Below are 23,231 nucleotides of genomic sequence, written 5' to 3'. Positions count from 1 at the left end.
TGCTTCAGAAACTCCTGGCAGCTGGCACCCCCCTCAACACCTCACAAGGTGAGGGGCACCACCAACACACATGACGCCAACTACTTCATGAGTCAAACACAAAAGGCTTTTATTTGAACCAATCAAGAAGCTGGCACAAGGCCTACACTACCAGGAAAGTGGCACCTCAGTCCACAGGGTCCATCCGCAGACCACCCTGACATCCTGCTCATCTCGACTGTCCGCAGTCACCCGGGTGTCCTGTCCGTACTGCCAGCGTGCCATGATGCCACCCAGGTGCACATAGTGCCAGCGTGCCATGATGCCACCTGCAAACATGTCAAAATAAAGACTCAGAAGCAGAATCCACAAATCCAATGTGAATGGGGAGCTCGGGATCGCAGCTGTGATGCCAACACCCCTAAAGGTCACCACCACAGCTCAGACCCAAGGAGCAGCCCCCCCAAAGTCAAAGACCCCACAAACCCCGTTTGGATCCACTATGGAGGCGACTTCTCCAGCACAGACACGACTCCAAAGGGCATACAACTGGCACACCTCTGCTTGGGCATTCTGGGCACAAGACTCACCTGATCCTGAAGTCCTAGCAGGGCAGAGTGGCGGCTCGGAGGCTGGGGACCTGTGCCTGCTGGTTCAAACCCCGTGACCACCACAAGTGACGCGACTCGACTCGGGTGGGCCCTTACCCAGCGAGCGCTTCACCCTGCGTAGGACGTTAACCTGCATATGCAGCTCTGCCAGCTTTCAGGGAAGCCTTGAGGGTCGCAGGAAGGCAGGCTGGCACTCCAGCACCGTTCCCGCGTGGCGGTCCCAAGCTCCTCCTAGCAGATCCGTCTCCGATTATCGGGCCGCCGCCGCCACTCCGGGCCATCAGAATCCCTGATTTTCAGCCACCAGCAGGTTCAAAAGGGACTCGTTCACCACACAACGTCAGAGATGGTGCCAGTCAGGCTCTTGTCAGGCTATTAATCATTCTGAGCAGCCACCAGACAGGCATGCTGAGCGTAGACATAGCCTGTTCGTTACTCTGTGCCCTCCATGACACAGACGTGGCACAGACAAGTCACGCTGCAACGCCTCTGGAGGGCAGGCAGTGGAGAACGCTGGCTGGTTTGGTTACTGGTGCCCACCAAGTGTGTCCTGAGCTGTCGGCTATCCCAGGGAGGGCACACATAGGTAAAAGGGTGCCTTTGTACCATCCACGTGTACCCCCGGGTGATACTGAAACATCCTGGGCATGCCGTGCGGACTCAAATGCAGGATTTGAATGTCACCTGAGCTACTCACCCGTCGCCTCCCGAGGAGTCCCAGTTCACTGCTGCGTAGACCAACTAAAAAAAAAAAAAGACGTCATTAGCCTCCCAGGACTGCACAGCTGGTGCCAACGTGGCCACCGCATCAAATGTCGGGCTATCAATCATTCTGAGCACCCACGTCATTCAAGTGCTGAGCGTAGAAACAGCCCGTTACTCTCTGCCATCTAATGACACAAACGTGACACGGCAGTCACGCTGCAACGCCTCTAGAGGCAGCAACAAACTTCCACCCGCTGTGCCCGCTTTCCACAAGCTGGCACAAGGACCACTTGCTGTGGAGCTGCCTTGGCACTTTGACGGACACTTCTGATCATTTAAAGATTAGACACGACTGGCGCTAGAATACCCACCAGATAAACCACTCCAGTGCCCAAAACTCAGCCTGGCATCACCCGATGTCCAAGTCTATTCTGCTAAGATCACGACCAAGCGACCGCACACCACCCACTGAGGTTAAGGTCCCTGCCAGGGCCGCGCTCAACTGCTGCCGTGAGGGGCACCCTTACCCCCCAAAACAAACAAACCCAATCATGACAGACCACTCAAGACTTGCTTACCACACTCGGCCGACTCGACGTCAAACGTCGCCAGGCTGCAGACTGAGGGGGTCACACGCCGCCTGTCCAGACTGAGCTGTTGACAAATAAAAAAGCATTTTAGAGACACATGGCACAAACGCCCGTAAGCGGGCAGGGCAATGGAAACGGAATCTCGCTTTTGGTGGAAAAGCAGCCCAGCAATTCTGGATCTTCTGCTCAAAGCAGGGCTGTCAGCACCCGGCCTCAGGATTCATGCCAACACCCATTAAAGTTCACAGTACAGCTATGGTGCCAATCCCTACCACTGGCACTTCATCTCAAAGAGCCTCTCTGTATCAGGCAGGTGTACCCGTCAAGTAGCTGCCACGCTGTTGAGCAGGACTGGCATTTACCAATCCCAAGTCACAATGCAGCAACACTCGACAAGGCGAGCTGCTGGAGGGTCCTCACAAACGAGGGGCACAGCCTCCCAAAGCCCACATAAAACCACCACCTGGCCTGCCACTCAACTGAAGATAATGGAGGAGGGCATTAACTGAAGCGTCATGGCGGCCTGCCTCGCAGAATCACTCGGGCACATTCGTAACATCCGCTGTATTAGCTGATAAAAACTACGATGGCCTCCGATTTCAAATGTGCCCAACTCCCTGGGCGGCCAGTCCTAACTGGTACAGTTCCATCAAGTCTTATGGCAGACGATCTCAGCTGGCAGACTTTGTACTGCGGAGCACAAATCCACAATTAAATGTGCTGGGATGGCGTTACTTGTAGTCGGCCTGAGCTACAATCGTCACCGCGCCACTTAAATGACGACAACATACCGGGCAGGCGTTCGCTAGGATCACACACACGTGTACACACCTGGCCAAACACCAGGCCAGCATGGCACCTTTCACCGTTTAGGGTGTTCTGCTGGCCAGGAGAGGAGGAGTCCGAGGTCTGCACATTTCATTTCAGGATCAAGTGGCCCGAGTTACTGACCCCAAAGTGCCTGCTGATTGGATTTGACAAAACTGGCCAAGTGTGGTGGACACCGAGGGGACAGGACAGGAGGGGGTTAATGAGCATCGGCGGCACCCCCATAATGGCCAGCAGACTCTCCTTACAAAGGCCTCGCGGTTCAGCTTCACTGACCTTCCTGGAGCAGCAGAGGCCCAACTCCTTGTCACGCCATGACGAGTCTCCTCAGATCTCCACAGACCATGAAGGGCCGTCATCACAGAGTCCAAAGCAAACCTAAGAGAGAAGTGAGAAAGTGAAAAAGAAACTCCCTTCACGCCCGGGGCCTCAGCACTCAAGATGTTATTCAAGAGCGACTCGCTGACTTAAAGGGACGACATGTGGCTAAACTCCAAAAATCAGCGCAAGAAAAACTGGCCTGAAATCACAAAAGGAGGGTCACCTCATTAAAAATCCCCAAAAACTGCAAAGGACCCCAACTGATCCAGCAGATCACCACCTCGACTGTTCACCAAGGATATCACATCCACATTCAGGCCATCAGGGCCTCGCCTTCAGCTGACCACCACCCCTGCGCTCAAACCCTCAGCTAAAGACTGCGCCACCCAGCCAATGTAACTCCAGAGAATCGGAGCTGCAGTCCGATGGCATTCAGTCCACTGGGCCGCAGTCACCGTAAAGGTGCACAGAATTCTGCAGGTAGCTTTGGGATCTTCCAGTTTTTAACGGCTTAGAAATCATTTTCTACTCCATTTGAGAATCTGGCTCACTATTAAAAATGGACAAGCAATTCATAGCCGCGGGAAAGCAAACGCCGAAACAGCAACCCCATAAAACTGAAGCGAAACCCGCTGAACGACGAGGGTCACTTCGGGTCCTCGCTCACCAGGGTGCGGTCAGCACTTGACGTGCATTACAAGACACCACGAACTCTGGAGCTCCGACGGCTCTCCACTGAACGCAATCCGTGGGCATTTAGCCATAAAGGCTTTGGAGTAACAGAGACGAACAAACTCCGCTACTGCTCCTCAAAATGGAGGCTGCAGGAAGGTTGAACGGCTTTCCCAAAGGCGGCTCGTCGGGATCCCAAGAGCCCTCCTGCGACTCGAACGTCTTCAAGCCCAGCATGACGAATACGCGCGCCTCACTCGCAGAATTCTGCCGAGCACACATTGCTTCGCTGCCTCGGATGGACGCGCATCTCAAAGTAACACAACAATCAAACTCTGCCGCTTCACTTCGATGCGAGTCGAGCTCGTCGGCCTTAACATGCGGTGTAGTCCAACCCACAGCGGCACGCAGCCCTCGGCTACGAACGGCTTCAGACTCGTCCTACGCCACAGATGTTCAACTAGAAGAGGACGGGCGCGTCAAGAGTGTCTCGAAAGCCCACCTTTTGTGGAAGGCCACCTCGCCACGAAGTCTGCACGGTGAACCATCATCGAGCCGAAGGCCCTTACACACCTAACGACAGCCATTAATGGGAGCGCACGTGAAGAGAGAGAGAGAGCGCGGCCGCTGGTCTTCTGTTTTAAAGCTTATGCTACGGAAGACTGCTAGGGACAAAAGTTACTTGGGCACACGGGCCAGGCGGGGCTTTCTCTAAGACATACAGTCGGTTTAGCCAATCACGGAGGAGAAGGTGAGAGTGGAGGCGGTGTACGGAACGTCTGTTGTTCCTCCCGCTACGTTGTGCTGCCGTGACCGTTGATTGGCTACTTGTTCAGGACGAAACCATTTTTTTCCGGCTGTAGGCCGAGGACTCGGACTTACACGTCTGTCCCGAGTGTTCAGCGTCCGTCTTCTGTCGCGAAACAAGTAACGTTGATTAACCCTAAAAGATGATAAAATCGCTGTTAATATGCCTTCCTCTGTTAATGAGACAAGAATCCGAGATTCTGCTTATATTATTATTGTCATAGTTCTTTTATGAATTAAAAATCAGTTTTATAATGTATGGGTTGGAAAATGGATGGATGGTTCGGGATTGGACAGTTTAAAAAAAGAGGTCATAACAAAATGTAACTGAGGCCGCGTGTCCTAAATAGCCATAAAAAAAGAAGAAAAAAAAAAAAGGGGGTTTGGGGTTTGCGCAGAGGAGACACGCCGGCCACTGGCTGGGACATCGTAAGGAAGTCCTGCTTTTATGTTAAGCTCGTAAGCCCCGCCGGTGTTTAGTCTGCTGGTCTGTTCGACGCCTGGTTTGTTTTTTGTTTTTTTTTTTTTCCTGCCTGCGTTTGTTTTTGGCCATCAAAGGCGAAAGAGAAATCAAACCTTTGTGTTTTTAGGACAAGGACCACCACTTGCCTGTGTGGATTATTTTTCCCAGCCTGGAAAGGGATATTACAATCTTTATTTGATTAAGGAAACAACAACCTAAATATGAATGAAGCTGCTCTAACTTCTATCATTCGAAATGTTGCAGATTATTTCTTATATTATTCCTGGCACCTCGTTCAATAAAAGGGAAAGTTCCGTTAATGCAGGCGTGTCGAACTCCGGGCCGGGAGCCGACAGATGAGCAGCTGAACTGGGGCTTCAGACTCCAAGCAGTTCCTTAATGAGAAGCCGATTGTTGCCGTTCATTAAAGCCGTTCTTTAATTCTGTGGCCTGCTGCTGCTCGTCTCCAAAACAGCCTTACTGAGACCTTCGCCTTTCTTTCTTTTTCAATATTGTGTGACAGGTCATGTGGCGGCTTGTTTTGTGCCTCACTGTTACTTGGCAGGAAGAAGAAAACACTAAGGGGTCCGAGTCGAGTTAATTAAAATGAATGCTAGAGAAGGTAATTAGCATCAATAACTGGTCACTAATTAAGAAGATGGTTAGAATGAAAACCTGCAGCCACTGTGGCCCTCCAGGCCTGGCGTTCGACACCCGTGCGTTGTTGGCTTTCCTTTACGATCAACGGGCATAGAAATGAAGGTCTAAACGTTTGAGTTCTCAGTAAAGGAAAAAAAACAAATTACACTTTTAAAAAATGCTTTGCACTGAGCGGTGTGTGACACGGGACCGCCGCTGTCCCTCTTCAAGTGCGTTTTCTTCCGTTTGTTCTACAGTGCAATTCTAATGCTGATACATTTCAAGTGGAGTTACTCAAACGTTTTCCTGTTTTTTAATTCATTTCTCCCTGTGAATATTACAGGAGCGATACAAATACAGTATATTACAGAAGAAAAAATGGGGAGTGCGCGCCCCGCGACCTTCTCGTACCCTCAGATATGTCTGGGGTTGGATATTTGAGGAGTAAACGGCAAGACAAGGATTTGATTTTTATATTATGTACATCAAAGAGCCATCAACACCAAATCAAATCAAAGGAATGATAGATTGAACAATTATTACTGTAGAAAAGCGGCTGCAGGAATAAAAGGTAAAGTAGCACTTCTGGTGAACGGAAATGACGCAAAAGTTGATAAAAATTCACGTTTGGTACCAAATATTTGTACGTGTGGAATTAGATTGACTGAAGGGACAGCGAACTCAAGTTATCGTGTTTACACACAGACAGACAGACGGACATGCAGATAGACAGACAGACAGACTCAGGAACAGAGACAGGGACAGACAGACAGACATAGAGAGACATGCAGATAGACAGACTCAGGGACAGAGACAGAGAGAGACAGGGACAGACAGACACAGACAGAGAGGTACATGTAGCGACAAACAGACTCAGACAGACAGACAGACAGACAGAGAGGTACATGTAGCGACAAACAGACTCGGACAGACAGACAGACAGACACATGCAGATGGACAGACGCACGCACACAGACAGACACAATTCCTAAAATGACATGTTGGGGGTCTAAAGCGTCGACGTTGAATTTTTGGTCGTCTTCCTCTCCACTTGGTGTACCAGAACGTCAAAGTGACTTCGTGTTTCTCTTACGATGACATCGCTTGAGCGAGCGAGGTGTTTAACCCCTGAAGTACCAGTCCTTGTATTTTTCAAGCCGTTGCCCTATTGGTGGCAGCGCTGCCAGCCCACAGTACGACGCTCAGGTTGGCGTCTCGGGTCCTCACTGTGTGCAGTTGGCACGTTCTCCCCGTGTCCACAGACATGCAGGTTAGGTGGACTCCAGTGTGTGTGTGTGTGTGTCCTTCCTGCGATGGACTGGCGTCCTGTCCGGGGTTTGTTCCTGCCTTGTGCCTTATGCTGACTGGCATGGGCCTGTCGAGGACTGAATGAGTGAGTGACATCTCGGTCACCCCTAAACAATTTCTTTTGGTTATTTGTGACATTTCACCCCGATAGTTTTATCAGTTGTGGTCCGGTGCCTCCATGCTGAGGGACGAGATAAGAGAACTTCCTCCTCACAGGGAGGTTTAATGCTGTGTCATTGGGTCACCGGTGTCACTGCCTGCTCCAGCCTCGCCCCGTCACGTCCCGTGTTCTGCTGTCTGTGTCATCGTCTCTGTTGTCTCATTCGGTGCAAAGCCTCCATCCTCGACCACTTCAGGGGGGTTTTGATTCGGTCAGAGCAGGTGTTGTCACCATCAGTAATGCTGGCTTCGTTTCTGCTGCCCTGAAATGTGCCACACTGCAGCCACTTATGAAAAAGCAAAGTCAGGACCCTCTAACGTGTCAAAGTGCAGGCCAACTGCCGTGCTGCCATTGTCCCTGAAGTCTTCGTGAAAGTCATCGTCACTCGGTTACAAACGCGTCCGATCTCGCTAGAGCGCCAACCAGCCTCATTCAAGATGGTGCCCTCATCCTGCCAGGCCTCACCTCAGCTCTCAATACTGCAGACCCCCCGAGGTGACGATGCCCTAAACCGTTTGCAGCTTACCTGACACTACGAGTTTTTCTGGTCCCTTGGGTGAGTTCTTATCCACTGTAGCCCCCTTACTTGGGGGGGTCCTGCCGTTCTCTTTTTGATACGCATGCGCCCTTGAGGCTCCATTGTTAACAAGTGTGCCCCAAGTGAGACAATGCAGACCCTCGCCGTGTGCCTGAATGATAATAAAACGGAGCGGGTGGTGTTTAAAAGCCTGAGTGTCCCTGATGTCACTCTCGGACCCCCGCCACTCATCAGAAAGCCGACGGGTGGTTCCTGAGCTCAAGTGCAGCTTTGCCCAGCGGAGACTCGAAGGCGACGACTTTTGTTTCGTGCAGTGATTATGCCAAGGCCATTTGTCGTTTGGACTCTGCCAGTTCTTCCTGTGTAGGTCCAGTAGGTGGTGGTCCAGCCTCGTGCCAACGCCTGCCGTGGGTCCCCGAGCGCCTCTCCCAAGTGTGCCATGTTACACCTCCGCTGACCTCGCTGCAATGGCTTCCGGTTGGTTTCAGAATTGATTTTAAAATTCTATTCCTGTTCTGAAACGTTGATAGAACGGCGCCATCTCAGCCCTCAGAGCTTCTTCACCTGCCAGCTCTGCTAGCCCGATGCTCTTCTTAGGGGGGATTGGCCTGCGGGGGCTTGTTATGTCAGGGCTGCTCGGGTGTTGGCCGTTCTGAAGTCGTCATTAAAGTCTTAGAGAACAAGAAATGAGAGGCCATCGTGAAAAGAAGAAGAATCCGACGGGCAGCCACACTTTGACTTTGAATCGTCACATCACTGACAAGACCACCCCGTGAGAAGCGGAGGTCCTTGTGGCACTGCAAGTGATGGCACCAGAGGGTCTCGTGTCTTTCCAATGTGTCAGCGCCTCCCAGAACTCGTTACCTGCGGGTGACCAGTCCAATATTGGGATCAGGAAATGGAGGCTCAAGTGACACCAGCGGGCGGTGAGCTACATGGGCACAGAGGGCGAAGGAGCCTTTAACAGGCGGGCGGGCCCACCGCAGATGGGAGGAGCACAGGGTGACACAGTCACCTGACGGGTTGAGCACCAAGCTATTGGGCTGGCACTGAAGGGCAGTGCCTGGTGGAAAGTGCCAGCTCAGGAGTTGGCAGTCTCTCTTCATGTTCAGGTCACGCATTTGGCATTTTGCACAGCCAACCTTCTACCCCCAAGCCAGTGTCCGGCGTGAATCACCATGGCAGGCCCTTGGACGGGCACTCAGGCTCCTGCCACTCCCACTGCCATGTGAATTCTGCCAAAGCCCCATGCCACACTGGATTGTCTCCTGCCAGACGGGGTCTCCACTCCCCACTGGTCAGAAGAACCACATCATGAATTGTGTCTGGCAAAGCATCTGACTCAGGGTCCGTCTGTCTGCCCTCATGGCGTTGCAGCAAAAGGCCGCCGATGTGGGCAGACGACACGTGCGTCCTCCATGATGTCAGCGACTGACTAACAGCTGATTGGCCAAAGGGGCTGAGGGCGAGGCCAGAAGTCTGCTGTGAATCCTCGCAAACGGCAAGCGAAGCATCAGGTGACGTGTGGGCACCCAGAGGGTCCTCGTCGATGGCTGCTACACTCGCACCGCTGGCCTTCACTCTGGAGGCGCAAGTGAGGAAATGATGGAGGAGGAACAGACGGGCGCCCGGCTCCTGAGCAGAGGCGGGCACACAGGATGAGAAGGACCTTACCGCGGCCACACACCACCTTTCCAAGGACTCGGCCTTATATAGCGCCTTTCACAGCACTGCGTTTACACCTTTCAGACAATTAGGACCCCCAAACCTTCCTCCTGCCCCCCTCTCAGATTAACTTGGCCAGCCAGCTCCTCAAAATGACCAGGCGGTAAACGGCGAAGCCACTGCGGCCAATGATGGACCCCCAGCTAAGACAAAACGGATCAGGTTAAGCGGGCATCGCAATATGTCATTTGTCTGCCCACTCAGAGGGCAGAAGTGCAGCCCAGGTTGTCCCCACCCGGTTCTTCTCATCTCATTGGCGTGGCCAGTAGGGGTGGGCAGCCTGATGGTCTCCATCATGGTCAGCTAGGCCAGCTCAATGAGCATTAATGGACGGGCATCGCAAGGACCCTCTCCCGGCTTTCATGCTGCGGTTTCTTTGCATTTTACCCGTGACTTGTTACAGGACCCAATGCAAGGCGCTATACAAGAATGAGCGAGTCTGAGCCATCAGCCGTCCCTTTGCCTGGTCTCACCCAGTGCCCATCTTGGCCAGAAGGCCACCAAATTGAATTGGAATTGAAGGAAATGAAATGCCAGGACAGAGTGGGCATTACCCCAAAGACAGGAGAAACACAGATGAAGACCAACTGGGCATGGGGAGGGCATCCTGAACCCTCCTACCAGGACACTGGCATATCGGAAGCAGCACCCAACGCAGAGCTCAGGCTGGCATCCATCAAAGCCCTTGTCACTCAGCCCTGCCCTGAGCTGCCCCGGGTATACCCGATGGCACCAAGCTCCCACAAAGACACCACAGCAGCAGGTACACACACACAGCTGTCTTTATTAGGTCACGATGCCAGTCACACGGGCCTCACTGGCGCGCCTCGTCCTTGCCCTTCAGCTGGTACAGGAGCTCCACCTGCCTCCTCTTGTCTTTGGCGCGGTTCACCGTCAGTCTGAAGAGCCTGCAGTACAACTCGAGTGCCGCGGGAGAGTCGTCATTCCCGGGCACCGGGTATGTCACCAGGCTGGGGTTGCAGTCAGAGTCCACAATGCCCACGGTGGGGATGTTCATCTTGGCCGCATCCCTTATGGCCACGTGCTGCTGGAAGACAGTGTTGAGGGTACTGAAGAAGACGAGGAGGTCTGGAAGGCGAGTGCCCAGTCCATACTGGACGTGGCCATTGGTAAGCAGCCCCCCATGCCAGTAGCGAGTGTGGGCATACTCCCCACAGGCCCGAGCCGTGCTCTCGACCAGGTGGGCGTGCTGGCGGTTTCGGCTCACAAACAGGATGATGCCACCTCGGTAGGCCACATGGGCTGTAAAGTTGAGCGCCACCTGCAGGTGCTCCACGGTCCGCTCCAAGTCCAGGATGTCCTGCTCGAGGCGGCAGCCGTAAAGGTACGGCTCCATGAGCCTGGAAGAGAAGAGGCGAGACAGAGGTTAGTGGGCGGGGATGGCAGCCGGGCACAGGGCATCGTGGCCTAGCAGTGACCCTCAACCGACGAATCCCCAGGAGCAGGCAGGAAGTGCCCCCTGGATGCCCCTACTGGCATGAAGTGCGAGGCCAGCGGTGTTTGTCATTTCCCTTCACTCCCTGGGAGTTAAACTGCCCACCATCAAGACCCTCGACTCGGTGCCCCAGCACTCAGTGGTGGGCATGTGGGCACAGTCGCGTAACTGCACAACAGACTCGCACCCAATGACTGCCCACTCACAGCGTCTAGCAGCCCCTTCAAGGCGCCGTTTAACTTTCTGCAAACTAAACCGGTCCAGACGTGGTGGTCTTGACACCCGGGTACACATCTTGACATTGGCCTGGCATACAAGTGGCCTTCAACTGGCCGCCCCACCGCAAAACAAGCACGATGAGGCTCGGGTGCCCGTTCAGTGGTGATTTCAAGGGTACCCCCAAGTGTTGGGCCAACTGCCAGCTGATCGATTACTGCTCTGTTTAATGGCCAGTCACAAAATGGACGTTTGTGCAGAAGTGCAGGCCTCCGAGGTGACATCTCCAAGTGCCAACCGTGAGAAGTGGCCGAGTTCCTCCAAGCCTTCTGTCAACATCGTGGCGCCGCAGGGGGACGTTGACAAAAGTCGCCTACCGGGTAGCGTTTGCCTTCATACACTAAGTGGCAGCAGCACAACAAGTCTGGCACACCGTGGTGGTGTCGTGTTCTGCACCGTCACATGTTACATGGAGTGTAAAGGGACGACGCTGACTGGCCGGCCCCATAAAATGACGTCACCGTGAAGGTCAGCAGCGCAGACAAAAACAGGCAGCTGGCGACCCCCCTTCACAAGCCGAGCCGACAAGCTGGAGGGCAAAGCGAGTGGGCACCCCGAGAGAGGAGGGACGTGGCTGTGAGATGTGGTGGTCTGGCCGGGCGGGCTGCTGACTGACAGACTTTGTAATCACTGAATGACACGGCTGTGAGGGGGACATTGCTGTGGCTGTGAGAAGGTGAGTGACGGCCATCTGAGGTCGAGGACCCCCAAAGCCACCTCCTGCGGGTCTGCCTCGCCCACTCCTACACTTTGTCAAGCTGTCTCGGGACCACCACGGAGTGCCGGGGGTATTTGGGCTCCAGGCGGGTCACCTGGGTGTCCACAGCAGGGTGCCATCGAGCCATCCAAGCTAACAACAGCAGGTCCCCTGTGACTCCCAGGGTGGCTGCCCCTCGTCACACTTAGGCTCAGATTCTCAGATCGCACACCCCGTGGATTTCTTAGCAAAGGTGACACCACACTTTGATCTTCACCCTCCACCATATTCACAGCCCCCAGAGCGAGACTGGCATCACTCCTGGCACACCAAGTGGCATAAAGCACAGTCATTGTTTTTATGCCTGGTTGTTTCAGGCCTGCTTTGGTGGTCCCCATCAGTGTCCTTTGACCGGTCCTGACACTAAACCGGACCTCTTCTGGCTCCTCCGGAATGACCTTTGTGGCTGGCGCACCTGTGACCCAGCACAGAGCGGGCCGACACCCCAATTGGCCCCACGAGACCCCCTTGTGGAGTGCAAAGTGTGACTGGGTGACCAGGTGCCGTTTCTGCTATCATGTCCACCCCAGGATATATCAGATGGCCGGACACGGTGCGAGTGCTGGGTTACCTGTGCCTGCAGCCTCTCTTATGGCCCAAGTGCACCCGGGCATCAAAAAGGTCCTTCAGGGTGAAGAGTTCTGCCAGGTGAAAAAAGTCCGAGTGCTTCAGGGGCTCCGTGAGGATCTTCTCATCATCTGCTGAAGGCCAAAAAGGAACACAAATGAACAAAGAGTGCAGACAAGCAAGACCACCATAGTGCCCGGGCACCCCTCTGGTCTTCATGGCAATGGCACAGCGGCGGCAGACAGACAGATGGACAGACAGACAAGGCTCTATATAACAGAGAGCACTTTAGTGGGCTTTTCACAGAAGTTCAGTCAATCCACCCAAATACCCCCCCAGAGTGACTCAAGGGGTCCGACGTTTGTCCCAGCTCCCTACAGTCACACTTTTAAAGGAGCCCATTGGGGGTCCAGCACAAGACAGCAGGTGCTTAGACACAGAAACAAAGACAAAACCAACCCCCCCCCTTAAAGGCCCTACTCACCTTGAACCTCTTTGGCTGGTGCCATTTGGGGGGCTCGTGCAGCCACAGATCCATATGTGCGACTGACCGGACACACCAGGACAAGTGACCTCTCCAGACCTGCGCTTCGGACCACTGAAGAATGAAAATACAACACCGTGAGGAGGAGAGACCTGCTGCAGCGCCTCAGCGCTCTTTGGGCATTGAAGAATGCCAACACACCCGTGCCCACTCTTCTGCACACGTCACATTCACTTACCACATCTGATGCTCAGCTGGTTGCATCTGTTTGGTTTTTGGAGCCCAGGCAAGTGAAGCGACCTGTTCGTGGTCACACTATGTCTTCACCCACTCTGCCACACAGACCTCTGCCCGGCATCACAAAAACCATCAGGAGAAGACCGAGGAGTCTGCCCAGCGGGACTGCAGCGGGACACCCAGGGGTCCTCTCCTTCAGGTGGTCTGCCACAGCAGGCTGCTCCGGAGAAGGTGAGGAGGCTTTCGATGAAACGGGCCAGCGCTCGTGCCGAGCTTTTAGATGAGAGCGGCGGCTGGTCATCCCAGTTCAGAGCGCCAGTGATGGCGATGACCCCCATTTACAACAATCACAACCATGACGTTCCAGTTCAGGCGGTTGTTAGGGCAACCACTGGGCCAGCGCCCCCTCCGCGAACGCACAAAGTCACGGCTCCAGTGACAGATCTGACCCCGACACGGGACGTCGTGGAGATCGGCCATGTCCGCTGCACCCTCAGCTGACCTGCACTGGTGGCCAATGGGTGACAGAGGGGAGAATCCGACAGGCTTACGTCTACGAGCCCAAGTGACAAAAGAGACAGTCGCAGCCTGGCACCTCAAATGGCTGGAACGGCGGGCACCGCTGGAGCCCCGTGCCCGCCCACGGACCGCAAACTCAGAAAATGAGCCCAGTGGGAGCTCAGGCGGCATGGCGAGTCTAAGCCCAAACGCCCGCCCGGTCTCTTAATCTTCGGTTCCAACCCTCGTGCCAACGCCATTCTACCCGAACGTCCCAGAAGGAAGCCCGCACTTGGCGATCACGTCCACTCACCTCTGCGAACCAAGCGCGCCGCCATTCCGTCCCGCGCCGTTCAACAAGCTTTATTTAAACGCACTTCCGGTTAGGGGCGGAGTTTTTTTGAGTAAACTTTATTGAAAGTCCCCGCCAGCACAGCACAGCCGCTCGGCCAGTTCTTGACTCTCGAGTTCGAGGAAGGCAGAGAGGAGTATGCCATAGTCTGGCATCCCGCAAGACGTCTAACAGGTATAGTGAGGCACAGGAGGGCACATTGTGGCTCTCTTCAAAAGGGCAGTGACCCAGTTTTAGTTTTTGTTCTGCCCCACTGATGTCCAAATCAATTAGAATAAATGTGCTTTGACAAGCCACAGTCCACAGAGGGCATTACAAAGGGGTTCTACTGTCCGTGTCAATGACAATGCCCACAGACTTCTAGAGGTCTCAGATAGGCAAGGTGGCCACTGGTCATATTTGGTTGGCCCCATACATCTTCACCTCTCCTGCTGGTGTTTTCTTTTTGAGTAGAGGTTTGTCTGCCATGCTCTTCCCAGCTGATTGGCTCAGTTACAGAAGACAAAGCCCACCTGGACTGTGGTGACCACCCACATAAACTGCACACAAAGATGATTTAATTTGTGACTGGGCAGGGGACACTTGGGCTCACCCAGGCATTTACACCAGCCCACATGAAGCCAATTCAAGGTGGCATGAATTAACCCTGCCAGTCCAGCGTGGCATACTCAAACTCAGCCAGTTACTAGAAAGCCTTCATCTCACTGGAATAACTACAAGTGAGGCAGGATTTGAACCCGGGACTGCGAAAATTACCCCTGCTCACAGCTGTGAAGCCATCTCAGACTGGCATGGGGGAGGTGTGATGCCAGCATGATGGCCACACCTACCACTGTGTCCAGCGATTGTCCCTGTAGCCCGGGTACACTTCAGAGGTGGCCGGAGATGGTGCTACAAAGGGAGGCCTGCCTGCCACAAAAAGGTGGGCACTGGGGAGGTGTCAACAAAGACCACCATCCAGCTGTGGGGTGAACTTGAAGGCCTGAGCCGATCACCTCAGTCTGTGGCCAGAAGGCCTGCCTGGCGTGTTTGGTGACGTGCTGATGTACCATAGAAATTGCTATATGGTGGTCATGCGTCCCACGTGGACTTCTTCCAGTTTCAGGGGTCAGACGTGGACTGTACCCAGCGTTTGATCAAATTCAAAGGAATCAGGTGGGCCGCTCCATCAATCCTCTTCCACTTATCCGGGTCGGGGCGCGGGGGCAGCAGCTTGAGCAGAGATGCCCAGACTTCCCTCTCCCCGGCCACTTCTTCCAGCTCTTCAGGGTGAATCCCAAGGAATTCCCAGGCCACCAACCAGGAGACATAGTCCCTCCAGCGTGTCCTGGGTTTTCCCCGGGACCTCCTCTCAGTTGGACATGCCCGGAACACCTTACCAGGTGGCATTCTGATCAGATGCCCGAGCCACCTCATCTGACTCGTCTCAATGCGGAGGAGTGTGGTGTTATGGGTCCACAGCTCGTGGAGAAAAGGCCATTGATTTTTAAATAAATAATCAATGTGCTCGCGGCTTAGTGAGGGGACGTTGGGCCATAGTGGGCCGTGGGACGATCCGTAGGGTGTGGGCGTTTCTCACCTAGTGCACAGGTGAGGAACTACCCACATTCATGATTGTCCCGCGGCTAATGCTGCAGCTGCTGTGGCCCTCGTCATTTTAAAAAGAAGCGCGAGTCGGTTTTAGGGGAAGAAAAGAAAAGAAACGTTCGGGAAGAGAGAGAATCGATTAGGGTGTAAGAAACGATCGGGAAAAAGAAAGAAACGTTCAGAGAAAAGGTAGAAACGATCGGAGAGAGAAAGGAAAGGAGAGGACGGAGGTTACCGGGAGCAGGAGAGGAAGCAGGTCGGTGAGAGAGAGCGAGCCGCGAAGAGCGAGCGGACGTGCGAGCGAATGAGCGCTCGTGGACAGCTGCATGGAAGCTGGGTGTTAGGCCGACACCCACGTGTTTGTGTTGATGTCGCTCCCGCTGAGCGAGCAGGTAGCGGGAGTGACCAAGGTGAAAGCGACGAGCCGCAGAAGGCCGCGGAAAGGCAGCGGAAGTCGGGAGGCTTGGTGGTGGAGTCCCCAATATGAGCGACCTGGCTATTGGGGAAATCAAGTCTCGGGGACTGGGATGAGTGCCATACCGGAGCCAGGGATCGGGAGGTCTCCAGTCTCGAGCGTGTGAAGTAGGAGGGCAGCTGCAGAGAGCGTCTTGCCTGCTGCTTGGCCCATACGGGATAAGCAGGTGAGACGCATACAGAAAAGCACCGGATTTGTTTTTTTGTTTTAAAGACTGCTTCCAGGAGAAGATTTTAACCTTCGTTTTTAAAGGATTGTTGTGTTTATTTATTGGTTTTACCCCACGTTCGTTTTATGGATTATTTATTTAATGAACATGGAAGAACTGCACTATTTATGAACACTTGTTTTGTTGATTTTTAATAAAAGCACTATTGCACTTTTTGTATACCACCCCTTGCTCAATTGTTTATTTGCCTCCACTGACTAGCTCACTCGGTTACATTATCGACGGTGTTGGGTTCAAGGGTTCCCAAACATCAAAGGGAGTGTGGAGCCTGAACCCACATCGTCACAAGGAGCAGAGGCTCAACTCTGCGCTTCTCACCCGATCTTTAAGAGAAAGCCCAGACACCCTGAGGAGGAAACTCATTTCAGCCGCTTGTATTCGCGATCTCGTTCTTACGGGCACTGCCCATAGCTCATGACCATAGGTGAGGGTAGGAGCGTAGATCGACTGGTAGATTGAGAGCTTTGCCTTACGGCTCAGCTCCTTTTTCACCACGACAGATCGATGCAGAGCTCACATCACTGAGGACGCCGCACCGATCCGCCTGTCGATCTCACGCTCCATTCTTCCCTCACTCGTGAACAAGACCCCGAGATACTTGAACTCCTCCACTTGGGGCAGGATCTCGAGAGGGCACTCCACCCTTTTCCGGCTGAGGACCATGGTCTCTGATTTGGAGGTGCTGATTCTCACCCCATCTGCAAACCGCTCCAGAGAGAGCTGAAGATCACGGCCTGATGAAGCAAACAGGACAACATCATCTGCAAAAAGCAGTGACCCAATCCTGAGTCCACCAAACCAGACCCCTTCAACACCCTGGCTGCGCCTAGAAATTCTGTCCATAAAAGTTATGAACAGAATCGGTGACAAAGGGCAGCCCTGGCAGAGTCCAACTCTCACTGGAAACGGGCTCGACTTACTGCCGGCAATGCGGACCAAGCTCTGACACCGGTTGTACAGAGACAGAACAGCTCTTATCAGGGGGTCCGGTGCCCCATACTCCCGGAGCACCGCCCACAGGATTCCCCGAGGGACACAGTTGAACGCCTTTTCCAAGTCTACAAAACACATGTAGACCGGTCGAGCAAACTCCCATGCACCCTCCAGGACTCTGCTAAGGGTGTAGAGCTGGTCCACTGTTCCACGATCAGGACGGAAACCACACTGTTCCTCCTGAATCTGAGGTTCGACTATCCGATGGACCCTCCTCTCCAGAACCCCCGAATAGACTTTTCCAGGGAGGCTGAGGAGTGTGATCCCTCTATAGTTGGAACACACCCTCCGTCCCCCTTTTTAAAGAGGGGACCACCACCCGGTCTGCCAATCCAGAGGCACTGTCCCCGATGTCCATGCGATGTTGCAGAGACGTGTCAACCAAGACAGTCCTACAACATCCAGAGCCTTAAGGAACTCTGGGCGCATCTCATCCACCCCCGGGGCCCTGCCACCAAGGAGTTTTTTGACCACCTCGGTGACTTCAGTCCCAGAGATGGGAGAGCCAACCTCAGAGTCCCCAGGCTCTGCTTCCTGATTGGAAGCCATGTTAGTGGGATTGAGGAGGTCTTCGAAGTACTCCTCCCACCGACCCACAACGTCCCGAGTCGAGGTCAGCAGCACACCATCCCCACCATATACGGTGTTGACACTGCACTGCTTCCCCTTCCTGAGACGCTGGACGGTGGACCAGAATCTCCTCGAAGTCGTCCGAAAGTCGTTCTCCATGGCCTCTCCAAACTCCTCCAACGCCTCAGCAACCACCGAAGTCGCATTCCGCTTGGCCTGCCGGTACCCATCAGCTGCCTCCAGAGACCCACAAGACAAAAGAGTCCTATAGGGAGAAGGTGAGCCGCTGAACCTGTCAATTCCCAAGGCTTCATTGCGGCGGTCTTCACCACGCCCATCCCGCCCCGCTGGTATCATTGGCCACGGACACAGTTTTTCCCCCAGCCCACTGCACAAAGCTCAGTCACCTTATCTTTCTGCCCATTTAGTGCCTGCTGATGGTGTGTACGGACCTGTTTGGGTCCTGGGTGGTCTCAGGGCTGTTCAGATGCCAACTCACCTGGGTGTGTTTTTTTTTTTTTAAATTTACCAGTATAGAAGTTAAATGAAAAGGAACACAACTAAGGGCTAGCATGCCAAGTGGTGCCCATCTCAACAGGTGGTCTGACACCCTGCACCTTCAGTGGCAAGGCTTGGACTTCAGTATCCCTCACTTATACCAGTGCCAACACAAACTGTTACCATGTTTGTGGCATCCAGTCAGCGAGTGGACATCAAGTGAGTGTTGAGTACGGCTGACGTGCAAGTCCCCCTGCCAGAGAGCTTGAAAATGTGCGGGCACTGGCCTGGTAGATGGGCATCATCGGAAGCAGAAACCCACCCATCCACCTGCACATCTCTGATGTCCTCGCCATCTGTTAACGAATTACAGCAAAGGGGTGGAGCTCCTAGCTAAACTCCCATTGGTTGATTGCACCACAACCCAATCATAAGGCCTCCACACATTCCACCCCATAATACTCGTTTGGTGGTCTCCTGGCAGACCCTGCAATGGCTTGTGTGTGCTCCAGTGTGAAGAACAGCACCTCGCCAACCTAATAACAGTAGGATTACAAGCTCAGTGGCGCTGCTTACTCTCGAGCTCATCACGTCCAATCCATCATCTGCTGCTCCTTCGACCGACGGACCCCGGCTTGTGTCAATCTTGACAGGACGGCCCCCGTAAATCGTGGAGACACACAGATGTCAAGAAGAGGCCAGCTCAGAGAACTTACTGGAACAAATGAAGAAAATGAACGATGACAGAAAGTGAAATGACACGTTGAGTAAATGGCGACACTCACCGCGCTGGCATCACACGACGCCAAGTGAAGAGCAGTCGGCCTTGAGAATTCGTGTTCTCCTCTTCACGTGAAGGTCATGAAGGTGGCTTTACCAGCCAGGCACCAAAGGTCAGACGCAGAGCTCGAGCTTCTCACAGCGAGCTGTGGGGTCCAAAGGGACGGAGGAGAGGAGGACGCACGGGCAGAAGGCCGCAATGGCGGACACCTCAGCCCACTCACCCTCAGACGGCCTCAGCATGCGGTGGGTTTCAATAAACGTCTCCCACCACCACGAGGACTCCTGACTTTACCCACTCGGCACGCCGTGTCGTCCTCCTCTTTCTAATCACATTCAGGTCAGCAGCACCAGCTGTCGAAGTTGGCGCTTCATTCTGCTCAGTCGTGGCTCGCCCGCCGGCCGACTTGTGGCACATGTGACTGGTGATGGGCATTGTGATCTTAGTGACAGGTGATGTTCAGAGTGCCAGCCTTGTCAAAAACACCCAAGTGCCATGCCACACATACATTTTCTGACTTGTTACTCTGTACTGCCCACTTAAATATTGTTGATGCCACCCACCGCTGCAAAGAGACTGCTGGGTAATCCAGTGAGGACCCTCACCCTCCCCACGCCAGCGAGGCCCACATCCAAAAAATCAAATCAACCGCCAAACCAAAGTAACCCCCCCTTTAATACATACGACACACAGCTACACCTCCGCAGACCCCAGCGAGTCAAACATCTCTTTGGAGCTCTGGAACATTTCCGAGAGCTTCTTGACAGACTCATCCGCCACACATTCCTGGTGGTCTCTGTCCACTTGCTCCTTATGCTTTGCCAGGGTGTGCTGTGGACAGAAAAGCCAGACGGTTTGTGTCAATTGACTGAGCCCCTCGCACCGTACGCCAGCTTCAATGACGAGACCCCCGCCAACCCAATCGGCTGAAGCCTACCACCCAGCCACGACATTCAAGTCTCACCTCCATCTTTGACAAATAGTTGGTCACCATCTCTAGGATGACATTCAGATTGGAGACCACCCTGCGTCTCTCTTCAGTCTTCTCTTGAACAACAAAGTGATACCTGAAAAGAAACAGTCCTTAAGACCCCACTGCCAATCAGCCCACCCACTCGAGGTCCCACCTATGGTATCTGTGCAATGCACGTGTAGGTCCTCTCATGGACGACCGAGAACACATTCTGCAAACAAACATCCCGTTGCTAGGCGGCATCTCCGAACGTCAGAAGGAGGCAGAGATGCCAGCGGGAGTCATTTGGAGGAGTGTGCCACCTTTATGGACGGATCGTATGGTGGGTTCCACAGGAGACGGGCAGGAGAGGTAGGCACATGCCACTGGGTGAGAGTGACCTGCTCAGCTTTACACAGGCAGACACACCACGCTGCCCATTTAAGGATGGGGTCAAGGGCCGATGCCAACGGCTTTGTTTCACCCTGCTTGTCGATCAATCCATCCAAATGAAAACGAGTGACGAGCTTCAGCGACACACAAGTAACGCCATCGTGGTAAAAGGCAGGCCACCGTGCCGAGAGCGTTAGCTCTCCAAAGACGCCCATTCAACCCCCGCAGTGCCACCCTGGACGGGGGTCACACATATCTAGTTGGCACGGCTGGTTAGATGGAGCACTTGCCATACCTTTGGATACATGACCACCAGGAGTGGCAGCGAGGTGCTGTGGTCCCCATTGTGTAGTTGGGTGTCAAAAAGGCACAGAAGTAGATGGAGGTGACAAACAGAAAAGGCAAAAAGATGACAAAGCCAGGAACAAACAAACAAACAAACAAACAAATCAAGATGCCACCACCCAGCGCACAAGTCCGAGGGACTCGTCAAGAATCTTCACTACCAAAGCGGCTTTGAAAGGTTGGTGTGACGCGTGCCATGTGATCAACTCTAAGTGGCGGTGCCTGCGCTAGAAAACACAAAAACGAGGCGAAAAGATTCCGAGTCTCGTACGAGCAGCGAAACAAAAGGCACAGCCACAGAATCTCGACATCTCCAAAGCCCAGCGCTCCGGCTGTTCGTCACTAAGCCGACTGTCCCCTCTTTGTGAGACGGCCGTTTGCCACAAGCGCATTTCCTTACTGTTGCTGCGCCGCCTTCAGCTCCTCAGACACTTTCTCCACGTCCTCCGCCGTCGTCTTCTCCAAGGCGGATTTCCGGTCCTCGAGGGATTGCACTTCCAGCGCCCAGCTCTCCTCCTTCCTCTTCAGTTCCTAAGCGTGAGTGGGCACAACTGCTTGAATGTCCCCCCTCTGGCCTGGCCGGTCACGGGTACAGTTTTACAAAATACAAGCGGCCACTGGAAGGGCTGCCATGGCTCTTTGGCACTTACCTCGGTGTCCTGCTCCACCTGCTCAGTCAGTTTTTGCAGCTGCTGGTTCAACTGTTTAATCTCAGTCTCCTTATCCAAAAGGACGGAATTCATCTGCAGGAAAATCCAAGGACGCCAGGAGTTAACAAACAAAAACACCAGCAGGAAAACGACGGCCTGTCCTCGTGAAGGGCCCAGTCTGCCCAGTTACTGTTCTTCACCAGGACTTCAGTGCCACTGCCAATACCGCCACTGGACTGGCATCATGCCACCCCACCCCACTACTTATACGACACAGAGACATCGGCGGAGGCTTTAGACAACATGGCTGCAGAAGTCAAGCTGGCACAAACGACGCCCCCTGCAGAGGCACTATATTCATTAAGCGGACTTCACAGAAAAATCTCCACTGCCTTGCGTCTCTCAGAGGCTTCAGTTCAAGTGGCACACGCAAAGGTCTCTCGTTTGTCTTCAGCAGATGGCACACAAATCGATAATCAAGAGGAGGACAAGCTTGTCACCTGCCTAGTGACATGGCTTCAAGGCCATCCATGAGCAGCACGTGTGAAGTGCACAGCGAGTCCACCGCTGCAGACTCCTGTGTGCCCACACTGTGCCACACAGGAGGCTCACTTTCTTGTCTCGCCAACAATACGGACGACAGAACAACATGGCGTCACTTACCGACTGCGGTTCAACGAAAACGATGGCAGTTGTGTGACACTCTGAGCAGGCAGCACAAATCAAACAGGACGACGCAGTTTCACATTAGGAGTAAGGGGGGCCGTGGGACCCTCAAGTGCCATGAACAGTCACTTGTGTCCAGACGGCGGCAGCATGGTGGAGTGAAATATGAAACGAATGTAAGTGGAGCCTGAGCTGTCGCATTAGTGAAGGTTTACTGCCCCCCGTTAGAGTAACTCAATCGTTTTAATAGAAATCCATTCAAATGACTGGGACATTTCCAGTGAATGTGTCCTCGGATCACAGCTCCACAAGTCAGCCAGCTCGAGCTCAGCACTCGTGACCTTATTAGTGAGCGGTGGCTTCTGCCGTCAGCCTCATCTTCTGTTCTTCAGAGCCCCTCAGAGTCCTACAGGCGATACCCTTGAAGATGGCCTCCTGCCCCAATAGGATTCTCACTGTGGACCGACCCTTGGAAATGCTTTTCAATCCAGTAACAATTCCACTGTCTCCGTCCACAGCAACAATCATTTACAGAGTGAAAGAGAACAACCCGGCGATTTCTTGAACCTTCGTGCACTCCACGTCAGAGGCGGGCCGATTTATACAGCGCAGTCAGTTCAAGGTGCGGACCCCCTAACTGGCGTAAAGTAGACTCGTGTCGGGGAGAAAAACTTCAGAAAGAAGCCTAAGCGGTGGTCTTCTCTCGTACGAACTGCTCATCTGTGCGCAGTGCGTTATTGAGGGGCTCAGCGGCAACACCCTCCACTATTTACTGGACAGGATTTACAGGGCCATCGCCATCAGCAGTGACATTCGTCAATCCAGTCCCCCAGCGGACAGCTACTGCTCTGTCAAGGCACTGCCAACTGCAGCGGGTGTCGAGTCTGACGTGTCACTCAAGGCATGGAGGTCTCATTGGAGAACTTGACTTTGATTTGCAGGCTCCTGCTTTCCGCATGCTATCTGTAAATTGAAATACAAAATGGAGGAGAAGCCCGGCTGAATTTTACCTGCTCCACGGCTTCTTCGAGGCTCAGCTTGTGGTGAAGTTGTTTGCTGGTCTCCTCCTCCATCTGAGAGATCATATTTTTGAGGGGAATCTAAAAAGACAAAAAGCAC

General features: G+C 53.6%; 2 protein-coding genes, 1 long non-coding RNA gene and 2 other non-coding genes across 7 annotated transcripts; all 5 read right to left on the bottom strand.

The window, feature by feature from the left end:
* Positions 1–88: 88 nt before the first annotated feature.
* Positions 89–4,344, bottom strand: LOC120542010. 2 transcript variants are annotated; one of them, XR_005636131.1, is made up of 5 exons: positions 4,280–4,344; positions 2,990–3,091; positions 1,874–1,949; positions 1,288–1,331; positions 89–308 (listed from the first exon to the last, which is right to left on the bottom strand). It is a non-coding gene; the product is annotated as an uncharacterized LOC120542010 (long non-coding RNA). The 2 variants fall into 2 exon arrangements; XR_005636130.1 differs by having other exon boundaries at positions 4,209–4,331.
* LOC120543452 lies at positions 954–1,091 on the bottom strand. Its single transcript, XR_005636352.1, has one exon. It is a non-coding gene; the product is annotated as a small nucleolar RNA SNORA17 (small nucleolar RNA).
* On the bottom strand, positions 1,402–1,533 carry LOC120543451. Its single transcript, XR_005636350.1, has one exon. It is a non-coding gene; the product is annotated as a small nucleolar RNA SNORA17 (small nucleolar RNA).
* A 5,766-nt stretch (positions 4,345–10,110) lies between the features above and the next one.
* On the bottom strand, positions 10,111–14,027 carry mrps2 (mitochondrial ribosomal protein S2). Of its 2 annotated transcripts, none has more exons than XM_039775341.1 (4): positions 13,935–14,027; positions 12,887–13,000; positions 12,407–12,536; positions 10,111–10,707 (listed from the first exon to the last, which is right to left on the bottom strand). In XM_039775341.1, exons 1-4 carry the CDS (start codon positions 13,957–13,959, stop codon positions 10,161–10,163), a joined length of 816 nt encoding a protein of 271 aa, XP_039631275.1. In that variant the 5' UTR covers positions 13,960–14,027; the 3' UTR covers positions 10,111–10,160. The 2 variants fall into 2 exon arrangements, with proteins under 2 accessions (XP_039631275.1, XP_039631276.1); XM_039775342.1 differs by having other exon boundaries at positions 12,407–12,533.
* Positions 14,028–19,762: 5,735 nt separating this feature from the next.
* On the bottom strand, positions 19,763–23,231 carry LOC120542377 (kinetochore protein NDC80 homolog). Its single transcript, XM_039774811.1, has 5 exons — positions 23,123–23,231; positions 21,447–21,539; positions 21,197–21,327; positions 20,071–20,173; positions 19,763–19,937 (listed from the first exon to the last, which is right to left on the bottom strand). The coding sequence occupies exons 1-5, from the start codon at positions 23,195–23,197 to the stop codon at positions 19,800–19,802; spliced, it is 540 nt and encodes a 179-aa protein (XP_039630745.1). The 5' UTR covers positions 23,198–23,231; the 3' UTR covers positions 19,763–19,799.

The sequence above is a fragment of the Polypterus senegalus genome, chromosome 13 (genome assembly GCF_016835505.1).
Source record: "Polypterus senegalus isolate Bchr_013 chromosome 13, ASM1683550v1, whole genome shotgun sequence".
NCBI classification, from domain to species: Eukaryota; Metazoa; Chordata; class Cladistia; order Polypteriformes; family Polypteridae; genus Polypterus; species Polypterus senegalus.
The sequence above is the reverse complement of the archived record's forward strand: the minus strand, read 5'-3'. Positions and strand labels throughout refer to the sequence as shown.